The sequence below is a fragment of the Rhinolophus sinicus genome, linkage group LG05 (genome assembly GCF_036562045.2).
Source record: "Rhinolophus sinicus isolate RSC01 linkage group LG05, ASM3656204v1, whole genome shotgun sequence".
NCBI lineage: Eukaryota > Metazoa > Chordata > Mammalia > Chiroptera > Rhinolophidae > Rhinolophus > Rhinolophus sinicus.
The window spans coordinates 149,009,722-149,031,391 of NC_133755.1; the positions used below are offsets into that span (position 1 = coordinate 149,009,722).

The 21,670-nt window shown below is 33.8% G+C and overlaps 1 protein-coding gene across 18 annotated transcripts in view; it reads right to left on the reverse strand.

The window, feature by feature from the left end:
* Window positions 1-1,144: 1,144 nt before the first annotated feature.
* Window positions 1,145-21,670, reverse strand: part of TRDN (triadin) — a 339,477-nt gene continuing 318,951 nt past the window's right edge. For 13 of the 18 annotated variants that reach the window (XM_074333525.1, XM_074333529.1, XM_074333528.1 and 10 more), the window contains 4 exons: window positions 19,697-19,717; window positions 8,874-8,915; window positions 6,693-6,731; window positions 1,145-3,844 (listed from right to left, as the gene is read on the reverse strand). In XM_074333525.1, coding sequence (XP_074189626.1) covers window positions 3,705-3,844; window positions 6,693-6,731; window positions 8,874-8,915; window positions 19,697-19,717 — 242 coding nt within the window. In that variant the 3' untranslated portion in view covers window positions 1,145-3,704. The remainder of the gene's footprint in view (window positions 3,845-6,692; window positions 6,732-8,873; window positions 8,916-19,696; window positions 19,718-21,670) is intronic. The other 5 variants (XM_074333517.1, XM_074333513.1, XM_074333511.1 and 2 more) reach the window with 4 other exon arrangements.

A 21,670-nucleotide genomic window follows, 5' to 3' on the forward strand; every position in this document is an offset into this window, starting at 1 on the left:
TAGTAATATGCATTAATTCACCTCATCGTTTATTCTGAGCTTTCCTTTAGAACCGAAATGTGCTTTTATAAGCATTTGTTTTTCTTACTTAATTTATGAAACTATGTCTTTGGATGGTTTGTGATTAATTTAAAGAAAGTTGGTTTTCGTTTTTTGTTTGTTTGTTTGTTTGTTTGTTTTATTTGGGGCAAATGTCTGAAGTCTTTCAGTAACTTATGCCATTTTTACAGTTAAATTATATGGGAAAATAAAGTTATTTATTTTTATAACAAAAGAAAGCATCTGCATGTTTTATATTTAGGGTTAACGAGGGGAAAGAAATACAGGGCAGCAGTAGTATAGGCCTGAAAGGAGTAAAGTAAAACGAAGAGTGTCATCAGAAGGCCAGTTCCTGGAAAGTTGTGCTGAGTTGCCATGCCCTTATGAGTTTGCAAATTAGAGAGAAGCTTATGAAGGTGGAGACATCATATAGAGTTGTTCAGGGTTGGGAATATACCGTGGAGTAAAAACAGAAGATTTGAGTTCTCAGTCTACTTTTGTTACTAACTAGCAATGTGACCCTCAGCATGTCACCTAACCTCTCTAATTTTCTTGATCTCGAAAGCAAGTGAATACGGCATACTTTTAAGGTCCTTTTCAGCTCTCATGCAGAAACAAAATCAAATCTTTCTACATAGGGCTACATATCTGACATTGATTATGATTGAAACAAATGGATTTTGATACACTGGATAAATTAGCCAAGGCTTATAATAACACCTAACAATATAGTTAAGGGTATTTGGGAGCTAGCAGACCAAGATTCTAGGCCTGGCTTTGACTCGTTCAGTAACTTTCAGAAAATGTATGCATTTCTCTAGGGATTATGTTCATTTTTCTATATGTGCCAGTTGGGTTAGATGGTCCATGAGTTTTCTATTAGTAAAAATATTCATTATCTTTTTTCCCCCAATAAAATAACTCAAGGAAATAATCTGAGTCCCTAAATACACAGTTTCAGTTTCCAAAATATTTCTGTGAGGAGTTTTGACAGGGATATAACAGAAGGTATCAATATACAGGTGCTTTTCAAGGCCATTATTCTGGAAAAGTCTTGCCCTGTTTGAATGATAACTTGTCAGATTTTATAAAAACTAAACATAAATCAAAAACCTTAAGTAGTTATTTATTTTCTACAGACCTGCTTCTATTAAGAAGAGGTGAATTATGGGAGAGAGTAGAGTGTTGGGGTGGGTGATTCATACCAATTGAACAAAATGGAGAACTAACACAATTATTAAATGCTTACATATTTATGACAAATATGACATGAATTATAAGTGAGCTATAAGACAAAGAGTTTTAACCAACTGTTTCCGTTTGCAATGGAAAGCACAAACTTGAAAGGACCAGCAATACTTTATTTGGTGGAAACATACAAATAGATGAGAGTTTAGTTAATATTTTTCAAGTGCTACCATCACTGTAACTTTAAGCAGATAAACCTTAACAATTATTATTAACAATTAATTATTATTATTAACAAGTAATCATAATCTGTCTAAATTCTAATTACAATATGTTGTCATATTTTACTTTTTATCAAATAGTTTTCATGAGAGTAAAAGAAACAACAATATAATGTAGAAAAGTACTCAGAGGGAAGACATCCAAAAGTATTGCTTCAGAAATTAATTTTGATGTCATATCCATAGTAAGAGATTTTATCAGTGTTCACAGTATATCTGTGTATTAGGTTTTTTTGTCTTGAAATCCTTATTTTACATGGGAAACAAGCATAGTATGTTTAGTACATTTTCTAAGGCCACACATTGTGTCAGAATAACACTGGGAACAGCATTTGTCTCTGATATTTTTCTTATATTGTCCCATGCCTAACGCAGTGCTCTAGAAAGAGTTAAGTGCTCAATTATAGCTAGCGAATGAAAGAAATAATAGATAAACCATTCTGTTCTATGAAATCTAAAAAAATCTATCAGGTTTTCTCTCTATGCCTGTATTTATTAAATTAGACAAGCTAGAAGAACAGTTAAGCAATAAAATCTATACACTCTCCTACCCACCAGTTTCCATTGCTACAGGAAGGGGCTTTGCAAGATGGTACCATCTGTTCAGTACTGAAAATACACACTTCCAAGCCCCCAACCCCCATGAGGAGTATCATTGATCTTGGTTCATTATAATCTTGGCTTTTGCGATGTGAGTTAGGTCTACCATCATGTGGCCAAGACCAACTTCTTTCACAAAAGTCACTGAAAATCCATTATTAATAATGAATGTGTTACTTATACCCTAGCTTAGTGATATTTTAATAAAACAGTGTTCTAAATCTTGGGCTTAAGAACTTAGTTTCAATACTTGAAAATAAATCACTTGGCTAGTATCGGCTCTGGTTACCTCACCAAAAGGTAATTATAATGCTAGAAAAGATAACTTTTTATTTCCTGAGTTAATTTGTCATAAGTTGAGTTGCAACTGTTAACATGAAAATGTCACAGTTGCATGGCTGTTAGAATTGATAGAAAAATGTGATAAAGAACACAAGTTTATATCACCAGGAGACCAAAAAATGGCAAAACCATAATAGTCATTCCCAATGATGCATCGTCAAGTAAGTTAAAGATTGTCATTCTGTCATTCCTTTTACTGGCACTGATAACTAAGTGCCTATTAAAGATTGTCATTCATTTCATTGGCATTGATAACCAATTGCCTAAAAAACAAGTAAGACATCTCATGGTGCACTTACGTTTCAAATGTATTCCTTCAACTTTGATGATATTTCATGTATTTCCTTGTTGAAAAAGAATACCTAATTATATCCACAGAAGGATCCTACTAAAGTGAATTGAAAATACTTTTGCCTGTGTCACCCAAATTTAGTGATTGATCTAAAATTTTACCCAGGTGACATTTTCATCAGGGCGCAGTCTAGAGACATCTGAAATTTCTACATCTCATTTGCTTATATTTTAAACAAATGATTCACCAGACCTCCCTAATTGGATGGTGTATTTTCACTAGAGTGAATGTCCTAATTGTAATTCAAGACAAATCTTAGAGATAAGATTCATCAAGCATTTCTATTCCTTCTTGTCATGTCTAAAATTCAGAGATATTTTGAGCTCTAAAAGAGCTCACAAGAAACTTATAGCACTCTTTGGTGCAACTGTAACTCATCCATAGAGCATAGAAATAGACATAAATAAAATCAAACTATTATACATCAACTTGCTGCATAAATTGAGTTTATATACCCACATGATGCAGAAGAGTAGCTTTTATATAAGTTCCTGTACCCTTTGAACGTAAAGCATAATCTGTGTTTTCATTTAATAATAAGTGCCTGTCTGACTGATCAGGAATTCATTTTATAATTGTGTCTATTGCATTTAAAAGACTATTACTAAGTAAACTTTAAATTAATTTATGAACAACCCTACAGTGAGTGGAAATCGAAATATATAAGCAACTATGCTCAGCAACAAACACAAATAACAGATTCTTGAGCACCAGACCTTACATCATGTCTGCTTAGCAGTCAATCTATTTGCCCACCTTTTTTCTCTACATCAGGCAGAACAGTAAAATATTTTCACAGAAATTCTCTGAATTCCATGATTTCAATTGCCTGTGCCACTGTGGATAAATGGCAGATCCTATTTTTGAAGTCTTAAAGCACTTATAATGACATGCATGTGTGTCTACTGTCCTTGTTCCTTCTGTCCTGGAGAACCTGGTGGGCCAGAGCTCTCTCCAGGGCGGTGTGCAGGAGTGAAAGGAAACTGAAATCCATAGCCATTGTATCCATTCAGGTAGACACATTGAAAGAAACTGATGGGGCCTATGGAATAGAGCATGATAATTTGTTAAAACGAGCAGAATACCAGCCAGAACGGAGGTGAAGCATAGCATGGCAGTATAGTCAAATGCATGTGGACATGGTTTGTGCAGCCAGAGAGCCTTGGCGATGACTGGCAAGTTACTAAACCTTGTTGTGTTTTGGATTCCTCAAGTGCAAAATCAAGACATCAACAAAAACCTTGAAGAAATGGTGCAGAAATTAAATAAGTAAATAAACACGAAGCACTTGAAATACTAACTGGCACATAATACAGCCTTAATAAAGGATAATGAAAATGATCTGGTATAAAAAGTCAAAGTGCACACTTTATAAGAATCTACCGACGTGTACAGACTTCAGAAAAACTGTTATATCATAACAAGGTTCACACATGAGTTTATCAATATGTAAACTAACCAACTTCTTTTTCTTTTTAGCACTTTAATAATACCACAGAGAGCCTTGTGGTCCCTAAAGATTGGAAGCATTCCACTTGTCCTTATGTTGGAGGCAAGGACTCCCCTGAGGTGGAATTGTCACTCATTCAGGCCATGCTTCCAGCTAGCAGCTCTGTTGTCAGAGCAGAAAGCAATACAGGAAGGGAGTTAATGCCAAGGGAGGCAGTGTATCCAGTGGATACAAGCATGAGTTCTAGGCCCAGGAAGCTGGCGCTCCCATGTAGCAGCTCTGTTCAGAGATGGTGAGTTTAGCCTCTCTTCACTGTCAGGGGCACCTGCTGACTCTTTAGTGTTTTCCATCCTGTTCATTTGCAGTCTGTCAACCAACCACAGACGTTTTGCCGAGGGCCAGGAAAGAGAGTGACAATGAACCTACTACTTAGTCTGGGGAATATGGGGAAGCTGGACCAATCCATATGAGCCTAAGGGTTAATGAAGTAGAATAAAGGAAAGCCTGGCTAGAGAGAACCTAAGGGAAGCAATAAAAGATTATCCTGCTGATTTCATCACCCTGGGTATCAGTTGATTTCAATGACTGGATTTTCAATGATGAAAATAGTTTTGGGGAAATCTTGAATTTAGTGTTTTTTTGTTTTGTTTTTTCTTTCCACTTCATCTCATCCAGAATTATTTTCTATTTTGTTCTAGCATCAAGAAGATGCAGTAATACAACTCACAGGTACCTCCAAGGTTGTCGCAACTAGCGGGTTAGACAGGCTACTGAGACGGCTGGCGATAAAGCTGGACCTGCATTAAAGAGGAATGGTAGCACCACTTCTAAAACTAAAAGAGTCCATTGAAGACAGATCACCTTCCAGCTGAACCTTGTCCTATGTAGACTCTGTTCTGACACATTTATTTAATTGACATTGAATAGATTATTAATGAAAATATCACTATAGCTGCAAAGTTTAGAGCTGCAAAGTTAAAATATGAATATCAGACTACAGAACTACTTCATAGTAAGGTGACAACAAGATATGTTATTCTGCTACAGTAAGTCTTCCAAATGAATTTTGAAATATTTGATACCTTTTTACTAAAAATATTGAATTGTTTTACTCACTGATATTTAATTAAGCTTTTTTATTTTAAGGTCTTTGCAGATGTTTTTACATACAATTATAAGAAATAATGCAGAGAGATCCTTTGTACATTTATCCAGTTTACCCCAATTAATATCTTTGCAAAATTATAGTACAATATCTTGAGTAGGATATTGGCATTGATACAATCTACCTCTCTTATTGAATTATGTTTTAATATTTATTTACAAAATAAAGGACATCAAGTGTTTATGTGATATAACCACAAATTGTTACTACTGGGTAAAAAATTGGAAAAGTGTTGCTCTATATGTCAGAAACATGCCTAAATTGACTTTTTGGATTTTGCAACAATATCTGAAAGTATTGTTAAGACAGCTTATGTCCCTATGATTCTCACAACCTGATAATTTGAAGGGTTATAATGAGTACCTCTAATATCCAAACAGGGCTTAAAACACAGTAAGCACTTAATATTTGTTCAATGAGTCAAGTACTAATACAGAGTAGGAGGCATTTGCTATTATAGAGGGCATTTTTGTAATTTCCTGCAGAAAAACATTGAAGAAGCATTGTGGAACCCAGAGATCATTGACAGCATGTCCTCAGATAAATGCTTGTTCTTTACTTTAAAATCATTATGTGACACAAACTATAGTTCTACCTGTTTTAAAAACCGCTTCCTTTATTCTGTGCAGCAATGACTTTGAGGCATACAAGGATGTGAATACAAAATTGGTATTCAGGTGGTATGCTTTACCATCTGATGAAAAATGTCTAATTTAGAAATAGTGAAATAACGAGAACCCTGGACATTGAATTTTTAACTGCATATGAATATTGATTGCATTCTAAAATCAATGATCCTCAAAATTGAATATTAAGAGCCTGCCGTATATCTAGAAAAATCAAAAGGAACTTTCAATCTTAGAAGTGAGTTTCTAAGCAATTGAATTGCTGAAACCTATACCTACATTTTTTTTCTTTTTGATATAAAAAAGTTCAGCATACCACTTCAGCTGTTTTTTTATAAAGCAGACAGTAACACTTTTCAGCACAGATTCGGTTGAAGTGCTCAGAACCAGAGCTGTGTAGAATGGCTTGCGATAAATGCCACTTCAGTCATTACTTTGTAATTCCTCTAAAGGCGTGCCTCTCGCCTGACACAAAAAGTGATGAACTTCTCTTTGAAATATAAATGACCTACTTTGATGTTATTCTTCATGTCTTGGCTAAGTATCTTTTTCTTCTAATGCTGATCTGAAGAGAGCTTAGAGTTTCAATTTATATGTACCATCTCTAATATAGAATGACTTAATAGTTTTAATCTAATTATAAACTTACTTTTTTGCTTCTTTGTGGAAGACACATCTTCAGCTTCTTCTAGTGGATACAAAAATATGAAAGTAAATAACTTGTATGTTCACAGCTATTATACAACAAATCTTTCAGGGACTGAAAATATCTACACAGGTGCAAAGTATGAAAGAAACAGGGGCTACTTGCCCTCCTTGTAATTTACTCTAGGTTCTCATTCAGATTCTTTCTATAAAGTTTAGTAGGTGAGAGCCAGTGATGGGAAGAGGAGCCAATGAAAGGAAAGAATGTAGTGGTATGCTATGGGCAAGTGTTCAAACATGAAACTGTTACTGATGTCTTAGATGTTGTTGGATGAGGGCTACCGGATACACATTTCTTAGAAGAGGACTTGGATACTTAAAGTTATAATATGGTAAGGGTGGAATCTGGCTATTAGGTGACCATTTTAGTCAAAATAATTCTAAATTAGTGACGGTCATAAGTTTTCAGTGATCATCCTCTCCATGAAAGGATACCAGCAGACTGATCGCCTAGATCCTTTCCTTTGTTCATCTGACACAAGGACTTTTGCTGTAGTGACATGCACCACGTGTTTATCTAATGACGGATGACTTGGAGCTATTCATTTGAACTCTTCTCCTGGGTAGAAGTTCTTAACTGGTTTCTATAGATGGACTTTTGGAGAGTTTCCTGTAAAACTGTGAAATGTTAAGATGTGAATGAGTGTGAATGAGTGTGTGTGTGTGTGTGTGTGTGTACATGTTTGATCAAAAGTGAGGTTTTCAATTTTATCAAATTCTAAATGAGATCAAGAACCTTCCTCCTCAAGGTGTGATCCATGTACCAGTAGTTTCACCTTTATTTGGAAAATTAATATAAATGTAGTTTTTAGGCACCAACCCAGACTTATTTCATTTTACAAGATCTCCAGGTGATTCATGTATAAAACAGTGTGAGAAGCAGTGGTGTAGAAGTCAAAAACGTATTAAGAGTTGTTCTTAATAATTAACTTTTTTTCAAATAATTTAAATATTCAGTATTCAAAAATGTATCTTAAGACAAGGGTAAATCATTTTTCATAAGACTCAGGTACCTGTTTTCTTGTGTCTTTTCTCAGAGCACTATTTTCTACACTGTTAATTAATTCTGGGCACTGCCACAAAACTTATATTTTGATGGTAAGAACAACTCTTAGGCAAACTCTTACTATCCCTAAGTAAGTTTGGAAGTAGAATACAAAATATTAATTATATAACAAGCCAAATTAGGAAGTCAGGAAACCCTTCAGAGAAAAAGAAAACAAAACAAAACAAAACAAAAAGCAAAACAAATTAGTTGAAACCCTTAAAATACAGAAGAGATTTAGTCCTGGAAAGACTCGCTCAAGATCATGCCTCTGGTTGTAGTAGATTTTTCTGAGGTTTGAGGCCTCCCTACCTTCCTTCCTTCCTTCCTTCCTTCTTTCCTTCCTTCCTTCCTTCCTTCCTTCCTTCCTTCCTTCCTTCCCTCCTTCCTTCCTTCCTACCTTCATGCTATTGTTACTAGTATAGGTGAATTTTCTCAATTTTTCTTAATTAAAATATGTCAACATCATATTTGAACATTTTTAAAATTAAATTTATTGGGGTGACAATGGTTAGTAAAGTTATACAGGTCTCAAGTGTACAATTCTGTAATGCATCATCTATATATAACATTGTGTGTTCACCACACAGAGACAGTTCTCCTTCCATCACCATATATTTGAACATTTGTGTGGTCCTCCTGCTGTCAAATAACATCCCGCTGATCCTTGGTGATATGATAATTTTGAAATACTGCTCTATAAGCAGATTGACAAATAAATGCATCTAATAATGGCTTATAAATAAACTGGTATCCAACTAGTTATATATATATATACACACATATACATATATATATATCACTTTAGCTGGAATGAATATATATATGAATGTATATATATATATGTGTATGTATAATATGAGTATATATACATTCATATATATATATATATACATTCAAATATATATATACACACATATATTCCAATTGATGTAAAAAAGCTGTTTAAAAATAAGTCTACTGTATAAACATTGCTTAGGAAAAGATAAGGGCTAGATCAAGAATAGTTAAATAAATCAGACAGTCAAAATATTAGTCTTGAGAGAAAACTCATAAGTAAACTTAAAATAATAAGTTTACCTTTAGGTTTCTTTGAAGCTGGTACCTCTTCAAAATCTTCTCCTAGAGAGTAAAAAAGGACACATTAATTGACAGTCTATTTTCCAGATTTCCCAAAGAAGAAATATTATATTTAAAGGGTTTTAAGAGTCACAGAATCTCTTAACTTAGCATCTAGAGTCTCTATAAACAAGAGCCTCAGAACAAATAAGGTGACTTCTCGGACTTGGAGAGAGCATGGGCAGGGAATGAATGCCATGGCAGGGTTAGGGTTAGCAGGGCAGCAAAGGCTGGCTGAAGCAAGGAGGGCCTGCATCAACTCCTTCCCCATCCAACCCCCCCCCCCCCCCCCCCCGCTAACATGCCCTTCCTTCTCTGACTGCTAAAACTCTTTCCCAAACCACCACCACTTTGGAATTGAGAGAATTGGAGGTAAATGGATTCACATACACAACGTAGGTCAAGAGGAAACTATACATTCACATATTTTATTAGCAGACTGACTTCTGACAATTGTAAAGGCAATTAAAAGATATTAATAGTTGAATTAAAGCTGAAATATATAAACAATGACTCTTAGAATGCATTATGTATATTGCTTAGACTTTTGTGCATTCTATTTAAAGGCACATAATAAGAGAATGGGGAAGTGATTTTAACTCAGGGGTAATTCCAACACAATATAATTAATCTTTAAATTTTCATTTAAACTTTTTAGCACTTGTAATGATGTGAAAGAGGTTTTGTATTATTTATTCAGATTTTGCATACCAGCTGTTCACAAATACATAGAAAAGGGGTAAAATAGTTTAGTATGCAAATTCTCTTGAATAGGAAAGACATGTGACCTTTAGAAAGAGATGTTATTACGTTAAAAAAAACGGAAAAAGAAACAAAATTACTAGTATTTTTTTACAGTAAATTGTTAAAGTTTTAACCTGGTTAGTGTTTAAAAGATTTAAATACAATCTTAACTCAAATAAATACTGGGTTAAGTGACCACGGTCTTCAACTGAGAAATCAACAGCTATAAATAAAGGTATGGTATAAATGGTTACATGTATTTTGAAGTAATTAATACCTATATTTAAAAAATAATGTCAGACTTATAGATAAATCAAATAATTTTAATTACGTAATAAGAATCTGCTAATATCCATCGGAGATGTTTACAAAATTAAAATGATGTAAGGTCCTGTACTCAAGTAATACATATTTTATTTTTGTAGATTATAGCACACTTGAAACTAAGACTCCTATTCTCTAAATCAATTTGTAACCCCTGGGGAAATAAATGTGCACAGATAAAAACCTTAGCTTCTTCTCTTTCCCAAATCCTAGTTTCACAGTCCAGGTGAAGATTAACTTGAAGTTTTCCTGTAATTTGTTCATTTAAGATATAGTTACCTTTTTCAGCAATAATAATAATTACAATGAGTTCTCTTCTTATGCCATGTACTCTTCTAAGTACTTTACATATCTTTTCATGTAAGCCTCACAATAGACTTATATAATAGGTAGAACAATATCCGTTTTACAAGAGAAGATTGAGACTTGAGACTCAGCGAGTTTAAAAAAGAACTTCCCTCAAACAACACATTCTATAAAGTGCTAGAAGAGGGTCTGAAGCCAACTTTCTTCAACTTCTAGACCCTCATGATTTTAACTAAATTATTCTATCTCTGCTTGCAAAGCACTTTGCTATGTGCCCTGGAAGAACCAAAAGGAAATATATGCTACTTGGAAGTAATTGCAGTCAAGTAGAGAAAATGGACATATTTCAAACAAATATAAGATACTATAGACCTCAAGGTAGTATGTGACAATCGTCAAGATAAGTGCAAGATGTTTTCAAGGATGGAATGGTCACTTCTTCTTATGGAAATTAAAGATAGACTTTGAAGGATCCATTGGAGATAGACTTTGAAGGATCATAAAGAATTAGAGATGGACTTTGAAGGTTCATATAGTCAGAGGTGGGAAGAATATTCCAGGAAAAGAAAATGACAGGATCAAAGTTTTGGATGCAGGAATATTAGGAAAACAAATTTGAAGTAGGTTGGAACATGTGATAGGTATAAAAAATGATTAGAGAAAAAATATTTAAAATGTAGTTTAAGCCTGGATCATAGAAGCTCTAGACCCTCAAGTGAAGAAATGTAGGATTTATTTTAAATTTGCCATGAAAAGATATTGAACATTTGTTATATAAACAGCCTAATCAATTTGAAAGATTAAAAAACTTTATGCTAGTAAAAATGGAAAGGAAGAATGACAGAAACCAGAATGAAGCCTACTGAAGAGAGACTACAATGGTTCAGAGGAGAAATAGTAAAAGCCAACATGACTTGGCAACTGGGTTAGGGCCAGAGACAAAGAATAGTGAGTTGTCAAAGCAGAATTTGAAATTGTATGTTTAAGTTCCTAAAAAGAAATGGAAATCAGGTGCCAAATAGAAGAATTTCCCTTTGGGGTTTACAGAGGGTAGAGAGAGAAGTGAAAGAAGAGGGGCAAGATAGGAAAGTCAGTTATAAATTTGTGCCAACAAAAAGTGAAATTGGGAGTTAAAAATGTGGGACCAGAGCTGATAAGGTAGGTTAGGCTTTGAAAAATTTGGAGTCTTATCCACAAAGAGGTAGATAGTAAGTTTGGATGACCCCACTGAGGAAGAGTGCTGAAGAGTAAAAGTGAGGGTAAACAATGGAAGAACTCAACCTGTGGAAAAAGCAGCAGAATCCAAATAGTGAGAAAACATACTCAGATTGGAAAAACAAACAAACAAACAAACAAACAAACAAAAAAACAAGTCAGATAATATTAAAGCCAATAGAAGGAAACACTTCAAAAAGGATGGGAGACCAACAATGCTGAGTGCACTAGAGTGGCTGAGAATGGAGAAGTGAGAAAAGGTAATTAAGCTTTGCACTTTGGAGGTCTGAGTGGAGTTTTAAGTACACTATTTGAGGCAAGTGTCAGGGCATAATATTCAAGCTTTCTAAAGTTAAAACCTGTAAAGGTGGTGAAGAATTGGTGGGAGGCTTATTTCAGAAATGTGACTGTAAATGAAAGCAGAGCACAACAGCTTCAGGAAGCACAAAAGGTAAGGGGAATTATATATGAGAAAATCATCCGAAGATATTTGTAGGCAAAGAGAGGAGGATTTCTTAGAGTAGGAATTTAAGACGCATCATTAAGGAGCAAGCATCAGGCAAGGCAAGAAGGGATGGAGTCAAGGAGGACATGATTTTTGGAGAAGCAATGCTTCATCTGAAAATGGGAGGAGAGTGTTGGGTAAAATAATGGCAAAGATGAAAAGAAATTATAATTTGGAGAGAAGGAAAAAATTAAATTATCCACATTGGATTGTGGCATAGATTGTTGATTTAATTTTTCTTATTTTGTAACATAAAAGATCCTGTGTAGTGCCCAATCTGTTCTGCATATTCTTAGCAAACATGATAAATAAATAAAAACTACCTAAATAATGCATGTGTGTGCACCAGCAGTTATTGCATGTTTATTCATATTAGCAGTCTATCCTGATTTGTGCAGTTTCAAGAAATACTCACAGGGAAACATCTGGGGTCCTCCTGCACAGACACAAAGGTAACCTAGCATGGATTTTTGTCTCATCCTTATATCCTTTTCCTTTATCTAATTCACTGCACCACTTTGTCTTTGCAAAAATACTGAAAACTTCAATTAATTTTTTTTCAACTGATTTGCTGAACTATGTGTACATAGTTTGATGGAATATTATATTTTAAGGGTGCATTTTTCTAAGGAATCCTAAGAATCCATGGCAGTTCAAAGCTACAGTTGACAGCCAGTTTATTTCTGCTCTCAGGTGTGAAAGTGTTCTATACATGTTATTATTTTATATGAGCATTTGTTTTAAAGAAAATTAACCATCACACTGAGCCAAATTGCCAGAATTCTTGAAATTGACCCCAGGGGGCAATAAAGTATGCAGAGACAGTTCACATTTGGAAATTTGCACACAGTGAAACCAAGTGTATTCAATAAATGTGTGCAATCCTTTATGAGTGTCTGTCCTGTGCTCTGAGCATAAAATACGACTGTCTTGAGGGCAATGTCAGGACAACTTAACATCACCAATAAATGAATGTGGCCACATTGCTGGAACCAAAAGACTAATAATGAATGGTGACAAACATTTCACCAAATGTGACTTCTACATAGGTTTTCTCTGCAGTCTAGCAAAAGAAGTGAACAGAGGGAGTTAGCATGGCAGCTGGTACCTACTTAGCAGACCTCAGCCAAAAGTAACTGCTCCTTTTTTTTTTTTTTTTTTCCTCCTGGAGCAAAATCTCCATGAATTTAATCACCCTTGCTCTAAAAAAGTGGGATTTTAAAAAATCCATCCCCCAAATAAATGAGATGCTTTTTCTTATTATGATTTGATCTCATTGTTCTATCCATTTTGACACAAAAGCTTAATGAGTGAAATGTGTCCCAAGCTAAGGAAGTAACCCAGCATTAGGCCACAATTATCACCACCACCATCATCATCGTCATCCTCATGGTACCAATTAATAATCACTTATTATACACCAATCATTACTTACGTACCCTACTATTTCATCTTACTGAATCTGCCCCAAATTTCTTATTATAATCCACATTTAAAAAATAAGGCTACTAAGCAGACTGATGTTAAGCAATTTTCTAAACTTTACACAACTTTTAAGTCATGACTGGAACCCCGTCCATCTGAAGCCAGTGTCCCTATCAGCTACTTCTTTAAGACAGCGTTTGTATTTCTACCATGAATTTGGTGCTAATTTGTTTTTAGTAAAAACTACATTGATGTTAGTATTCATCCACATTCTATTCCTGCAAGTGACCTGTAAAAATATTCCATCCAGCAAGGAACCTCTAACAAAACCAACCAACTAAACAAACAGAAACCAGCCATTTTATAAAACAAATAATTGCTGTTTTTAGGATATATATATATATATATATATATATATATATATATATATAAAATTCTGAAATCACATTTAATTTATGTACTACAAAAGGTGTATCTTCAAAGGTTTGTTCATATATATATTAATTGAGAATTGTTTTGTCTAAAGAAGATTAAATTTAGAATTGTATGCTGAAGAGCTGTCTAAAGTTTTAATAACACATTTAATTTGATACAATTACCTGGAAGTAGGACAACAGATAGTTTGCTTTTTAATTTACAAGAATAAGGCATGCATCTTGGTTAAAACAAGATTTGTGAATAATATTTTAAAAACTATTGGACACTCATACTTCTGACAATGTAATAAACAACAATTACAAAATCAGACTTTTTATAGCAGTGCTGGGCTTAGAGGAGGTAAAGGAAATCTTCAAAATTCTCCCTCCTGCTTGGGAGGGGGGAAACACCCTTTTGATACAAGAAAGGTGAGGTTACCCTGAGGACAAGTAATGATCTTAAAACTGGAATTCAGAAACTAAGTGTTCAAGGAGAAAAGTTGGGGAGGAGACATTCTTTGTTATGTCAGGGCTGGTAGGATGAAAATAAAACTGCTAGGTGACTCAGAGAAGATCGTAGCAAAATAATACGTAAATATCCTCCAAATGTCCCATAAAATAGGTAGAAAAACCTATGGATAATTTTTATAACAAAACGAAATTAAATCTAAAATACACATGGATTAAGATAAACGAAGAGTCAAAAACATAGCAGGTCTCCAGAGAAGGAAGCGATGGGGAGACTGAGAGACTGGAGAACAGGGAACCCTAAATAGCCAATAGGTATTTTCTGAAAAGTGTGTCAGGGTAACTTGAAATTATCAGCTGAGACTGGAAGGGACATTGCCCAGTCCAACAGCGGGTGAGCGTACAGGGCCCGTCTGAGCATAACGTCTGAGTGCTGGTACCAGTGGCTACCCTAGGACCTCAGGAAATTGATGAGCCAGACTCACTCCTAGAAAGTGCTCCACAGATGGTAAGAAACTGGTAGCTGTGAAACAAAATTTGAGCAGAGCAGGGACAGTAGAGACAAAGAAAGATAAGGTCAGATAAAGTGAGGGAAAGAAAAAAAAATGAGGTCGCAATCAATGTTTCAGTCACAGAAGGCAAAATGCCATCATGAGTGTTGAGTCTGAAGAAACAATAAACAACAAATTCATATCACAAAGTACTCCTGATGTTGAAATGTTTACACTCAAAATTTTAAATGTGTGTGAAATGTTTTAAGAAATACAATATGAATTCATAAATAAGGGAAACCAGGAGGAGATTATAAAAATAACCAACAAGATTTGAAAATTAGCTATTATGATAAAAAAGAAATATATAAAATCTCATTGGATGAGTCAAATAACGTATTACATAGAGCTGAAGAAATCGTGAATATATAGTCTTTACATAATAACTTCTATATTTTATAGACTGTTGCTCAATTCTGATATCTAAAGTATTCACTTTAATATTGATGCAAACTGCTTATTCATTTGCCATATTTATATAAGAAGAAATAATGTGGAACGAAAAAAACAAACGAGTAGTTTAAAAGTTAGAAAGCTTTAAACTATACAGGAAGTTGTGTAAAAAATGTAGAACCATATGGTTTCACTCGTATTATAAAAACTGAAAGCAACAAAGGGACAAGACAAACCAACAAACAAAAACTCACAGACACAGAAAATAGTTTAGTGGTTACCAGAGGGTAAGGGCAGAGGCAGTAGAAGTGGGTAAAGGGGGTGATGGAAGGAGAACTGACACTGGGTGGTGAACACACAATGCAATATATAGATGATGTATTACAGATTGTACACTTGAAACCTATGTAATTTTACTAATCGATGTCACTCTAATAAATTTAATAAAAAAATGGAAATCCTGGCTAGTCCTCTGCTGGGCTTGTTTGAAGTTTAAAAAGTAACTAACTTCTCAAAAGATTGAGTTTTATTAGTATAATCTTACAAAATTAAATTCATTATCTTTGATATCAAAATTAGATCTCATAGATTTTATAATGATCCCAACCTGTCTAAAGTAGCTAATGTTGGTGAGGTGCTAATGGCAAAATGCTCACTATTCATGATCAAGAAAAATGTTACAGAGAAAGATGCCAAAGTTAAATTTCCACAAAGAATTATCTCAAGAAATGTTCTGCATTAATCCATTTTAGAATATGCATTCTGAGGGGAAGGATAAACAAGCTTTACTTAAATATTGACTACTAGACAGTAAAAAGAACTTGCAAGAACTATAGGTTTCTATAAAATATTTTTTCTTGAAACCTCAACATCCATTGTTCTACATATATTATCAATGTCTCAGCTATGTCAAGAGCCTTGCCACTCCTCTAGGTGCAGGTCTTCCCTTGGCACCACTTGCCATTTAATAATGTATTTTTAAAATTTATTTATTTTATTTCATATTTTGCTTTTGGGCAAGTTCCTGGGGAGAAATGTTTTAGGATGTACAGTTTGTTTGTTTTTTCAGAGGAAAAGATTTCAAAAGTCTTAAAACATTAATATCAGGAAGAAATGGTTGCTCTATTTGAAATCCAATAATGCATTTATTTTTAATTTTTAAACTAATGGATCTGAAATGTAATAAAATCTAACACTCCTTGATGTGTTTTTCCAAACTCCATGGAAAGTAAATTATTCACTAGATATTTACCATATATACAAAGAAAAAAGACACAGAATCAAAATCAAATGACTATTTAAACATTGGAAAACTACCTCCTTTAAAAAAAAAAAAAAAAAAAAAAGGTCCACAAAACAAGAAGTGATTAAACCTTAATTGTTTGTGAATCATGGAAAATTTGATTTTGCAATGTTACTTTCACTGATGTTATAGAGACATATTAGTGCATTGCTGATTCTTATCAGCACCTTTCCTTATTCCTGCAATAAAACCCCAGATATTTGAGAATCCAGTACAGTGGAATGGTTTCAACAAACTCAAACTCAATCAGAGTGAACCATTCGTATTCAGAAAGAGATACATCCATTCCGTTTTAGACCAGTCATATTCCACATATTAACATTCCCCCTTCCCAACCAAACACTTTGGAATGAAGGATGGGCTCTGTGCATCCAGCACGAAAGCACAAAAAAATGGCCTATCAGAGGTAGAGAACCTGGTCCCATCCATAACACAACAAATGCAGGCACTAGAGTGAAATTAGAGGATGTTGGCAGATCAGTGGCTTCAAAGCAGAAGGTATTTTGAGAACCTTCTTTTGTAAAAGACAATTAATGACTAAAAACAAAATAAAAAAGTTTAACCCCTACCCCAAATTGTACATGTATATAATGTTGAAAAGTTTTCAGAAAAAGAGCAGTGGTTCTTTAGTTTAAATTATCTTTAGTATGTTCTATTTGCTAAATATATGAGGTAGCCTTTGAAGATTGCATCTAAAAAGGCATTGTTAAAAAAAAATGTGCAATAGAGAATATAATCTTTATATACTTAGAAACCAACTTATGAAATGCATTATTCCATGATGACCCTGGACATTTATTTCATATGATCCATAAGAAACAATACAGTATGCATTTTCCCTCGTATTTTTCTGTTAACTACTCTTACTCTTAACTGCTTACACTACTACTGTTCCTGTGAATTTAGACTTCCCAACAATTCCTTTATATTTTACTACCTTAAGAAAGTAAACCATAACTTTCTGAGGGCAGTTAAGTCTAAATCCTTTGGCCTACAAGTTCTCTGCCTTATCGTTTCACCCTACGTGTCCTTACCTCCCACTGCTTTCTAACACTAATCCTCAACTCCAGCCAACTCTTCTTTTGACTGTCTCTATATACTAGGCTTGTTTGGTCACCCACTGTGAAATAACGGAAAATATAATGTACCGATCTCTGCCCCCAGTTTCTGGCAGAGTTCTTAAACCCCTTGTAATTTCCAAGGGAATTAGAGGAGAGTGTTTTGTTCTAATGAGACAATGCTCGGTGGACTCCTGGATAAGGGCTTGTCATCAAAAAGACCAAGCCATGATTAGAAGCTTGGAACACTCAGTCCTCCCACCCATCTTTCAGGAAGGGTCGAGGGGCTGGAGACTGAGTTAATAATTGATTATGCTTATGTGAAGAAGCCTCCATAAATGTCTCAAAAGCATGGGGGTCAAGGAACTTCTTGGTTGGTGAACACGTCTACATGGCAGGAGGGTGTGCACCCCAACTCCACAGACACAGAAGCTCCTGAACTTGGGATCCTTTTGGACCTCGCCCTATGCATCTCTTAATATTGCTCTTCCTCTGTATCATTTTATCACATCCTTTATTATACAATAAACAAGTAATCATAAGTAAGTGTTTCTCTGAATTCTATGAGCTGTTCTAGAAAATATTTGAACTCAAGGAAAAGGTTCAAACCTCTGATTTGTAGCCAAATCAGACAGAAGTTTTGGATAACCTGGGACCTAATACTTGCAATTAGTATCTGAAGTGGGGACAGTCTCAAGGGATTGAGCCCTTAATCTATGGGGTCTGCGCTAAATCTAGTTAGTTTCAGAATTGAATTGAATTGTAGAAAAACCAGCTAGTGTCACAGAGAATTACTTGAGGTGGAAAAAAAATCCGTACATCCTGTGTCAGAAGTGTTGGGAGTGTGGTAGTAGTGTGAGAGTAAAGGAGAAGCACACATGGGTAAGATTTTTTTTTTTTACATCCACTTCTATCTTTTTCCAGTTATCGAATCCTAACCATTCTTCAAGGTACGTGGAATTACTTCCTTGATGAAATCTGCCCTAACTACCTTTGACTGTCACGGAAGGGTTAGGAGTGGGAATGACTCAGGGCTTTCCTGAGGATCAACTCCAAGATTTGCCTTTGCAATAGTGATGCATTTCTGTGCCCGTGTAATAAAATTCCTAAAGCAAGTCCATGTGGGGTTTCATTATTTGCAATCAAAGAACTTTGAATGAGATACATGGCTTTGGAGAATTGAAATGTGACTAGTACAAACTGAAATATATTGTAAGTATAAAATACACACATATAATTTCAAAGGCTCAATATAAATAATAAGGTAAACTATTGATACATTTATATATTGAATATATATTGGCATATAATTTTTATGTATAGAGTTCAATAACATTATTAAAATTATTTTTACCTGTTTATTTTTACCCTTTTAATGTGTCAACTAGAAAGTTTAAAATTACATGGGAGTCTCACATGATATTGCATTAGGCAACAATGGTTTAAAATGATTTGTTTTTCTTAATTTGGAAACATAGAAAGAAAAATTGCTATTTCCTCAAATTTTAGGAACTTATAGGAAAACTTACAGTTGCACCATGTATAGTTAGAACTCTTATCTGTACCTAGATCTTGATATTTAAGAGTGTTTTCTGAGAGCTTTATCTGGTCATGCTATATAAAATTAGATCCATTCCTAACTATGTTATTCTTCTCAGATATACAATTATATTTAAGTTAATGAACATTGGGAAACAACAACAAATAATTAATAGACCATATGTGCTCTATAGCAAATTTTCAGTGATTGAAAGTTCAAAGTAGAAACAAGATTATTTTGTTTCGTTCTACTTCAATCACTGAAAAAAATTATGTATTTGAATGTAAGTCACTGGAATCTTTCGGCTCAAGAAGATGATAAGGTATTTCTGTTACAAGTTATCATTTCAAATAGTGCAGTTTTATTTTTTAACTTTCAGCATAAGTAAGATTAAAAGTTAACAAATTCCTGTCAGAAGGCTTAGTATGGAATTACTCATTCTTTTAGCATTAAATATATAAATATTTTATGAATTTCAACTTGAAATTCATACTGTGTGCCAAAGAGAATTTATCATCAAAACAAGCAGTACTTACTTGATACTCTTGCAGGTTTCTCTACCAAAGAAAAAAAGAAAACAAGTTGTGTTTAACACAGATAAAATGCAAAGAAATTATACACCAACGGACTATATAAAATTCTCTAATATCTTTTGACTTTCTCATTGTCTAAGAGTTAATGAAAAAACATAGCTCTCTATTGCCTGAAAACATGGGTCTTTGAATATCTTAATTGCTTTTATGTGAGACATCAAAAAAAGCTATTAATCATTTCAGGTATCACAATATATTTATGCTTTTTAAACATTCTTACCAAAATCAACAGGATCTTTCTTAAGTTAAGTGTTTGGTTTAACTGTAATTATACTCAATGTGCATAAATTTACTTTGTCTAATATAATTAATCTAAATATTTGCTTTACAGTTTCCAAATTCCATAAAATATATCAATGAGAATTATTTTCTTTTCCAAGATGAATAAAAACAACTACCAACTGAACTGAAAAATATAAATCTTAAGAAGTAACATACAAAATCAGTTTAATTTTTCATAATTATTTGTTTCAATGAGCAATTATAATTCTTCAAAGTAGTATGTTTTTCCATGAAACTTTATGTATGTAGGACAAAGATATAAAAATGAGATGATTGTCTTAAATACCATAACAGACATTCTAACTTTTTGAAAAAGACGATTGTTAACATTTACATTCCACCAACATTAGCTTAATTCAGAGGGCTAGACCTGAAAATGTTATTTTTTTAAGGAAACTGCATTACATGATTTACTTTGAGACTTGTAGAGTTTCTACTATAATCTTAATTCTGAAGTTTCTAAGAATTACAAACATACAAATATTAGGTTAATGCCAACTGAAAATTTTTTTCTAACATTTTCATTTGTGATAGTTATGTTTTTGGTGATATTACAGCAGCACACCTAATGTATAAAATTGCAAAACAAATAAAATAATTCAGAAAAATGCTTCAGTAAGTCTAATATATTATTATTATTTTTTCCTTTAAAAGTCCTAGGATTGTCTAAAAAGACAGGAAATTAGAAAGGAATCAAACATTTACTGAAATATAGTGAACTATCTATTGAATGAATGATGAATGAAAATGTGCCTACACTCTCACCTGGCTCTGGGTTGGATTTACTTGTATGCTTTTATATATAACAATTCTTCCCTACTGTATATTCATAATATAAAGATCTTTGAAATGATGGAGTCACAGGATGAAGTAAAAAGGGAGTATCCATCTAATGTCTGAATTCTTTGTACAGCTCTCTACTCATAGCTTTAATAGACCATCTCCTTGGTAACAGACTGGGGTACATTTTATCTTTAGGCTGCTCAGATTGGTAGAAAGATTTCCCTTATATATGCCACAGTGTGATAGGAGAGTAAAATGTGATTGAATGAGCATAACTGTTAAGTCTTTGGCATCATACTGACTTAGAGTCGATTTCCTGTCTCTACCATGTAAACACACTGAGATGTTAGACTTTCCTTCATCACACTTACCTCATCTTCAAACTAGACATAATAACTGGTCCTGTACTAAGGATTAAGTAAACTAATAGTAGGAAAGGATATAACTATGGATTTTCTAAGTAATTGATTTCTTCTATTTTTCTGGCTGGTTATCTTAGAAAATATTGAATAATATTTTGGAGAAAGTTTCAATATAAAAGTTGTGTTCCTTTATCTAGCTTTCTACAAATTTGGTTTGCTCTCTTATTCTAAAATGTACCCCTAAATATTACTGAAAATTATGTCTAAATCACTAATAATTTTATGTCTGTTATATTTTTAAATATGTCCCATCATTTCAGGTGTACATACTACAGTGAGCAGCAAGAGGGAACGGCTGAAAAACAAGATACCTCACCCCCTGACCCAGCACCCGTACAGACACACACACACACACACACACACACACACACACACACACACATTGGAGGTTTATGTATGTACTATGAATGAAAATACTTGCTCAATTATA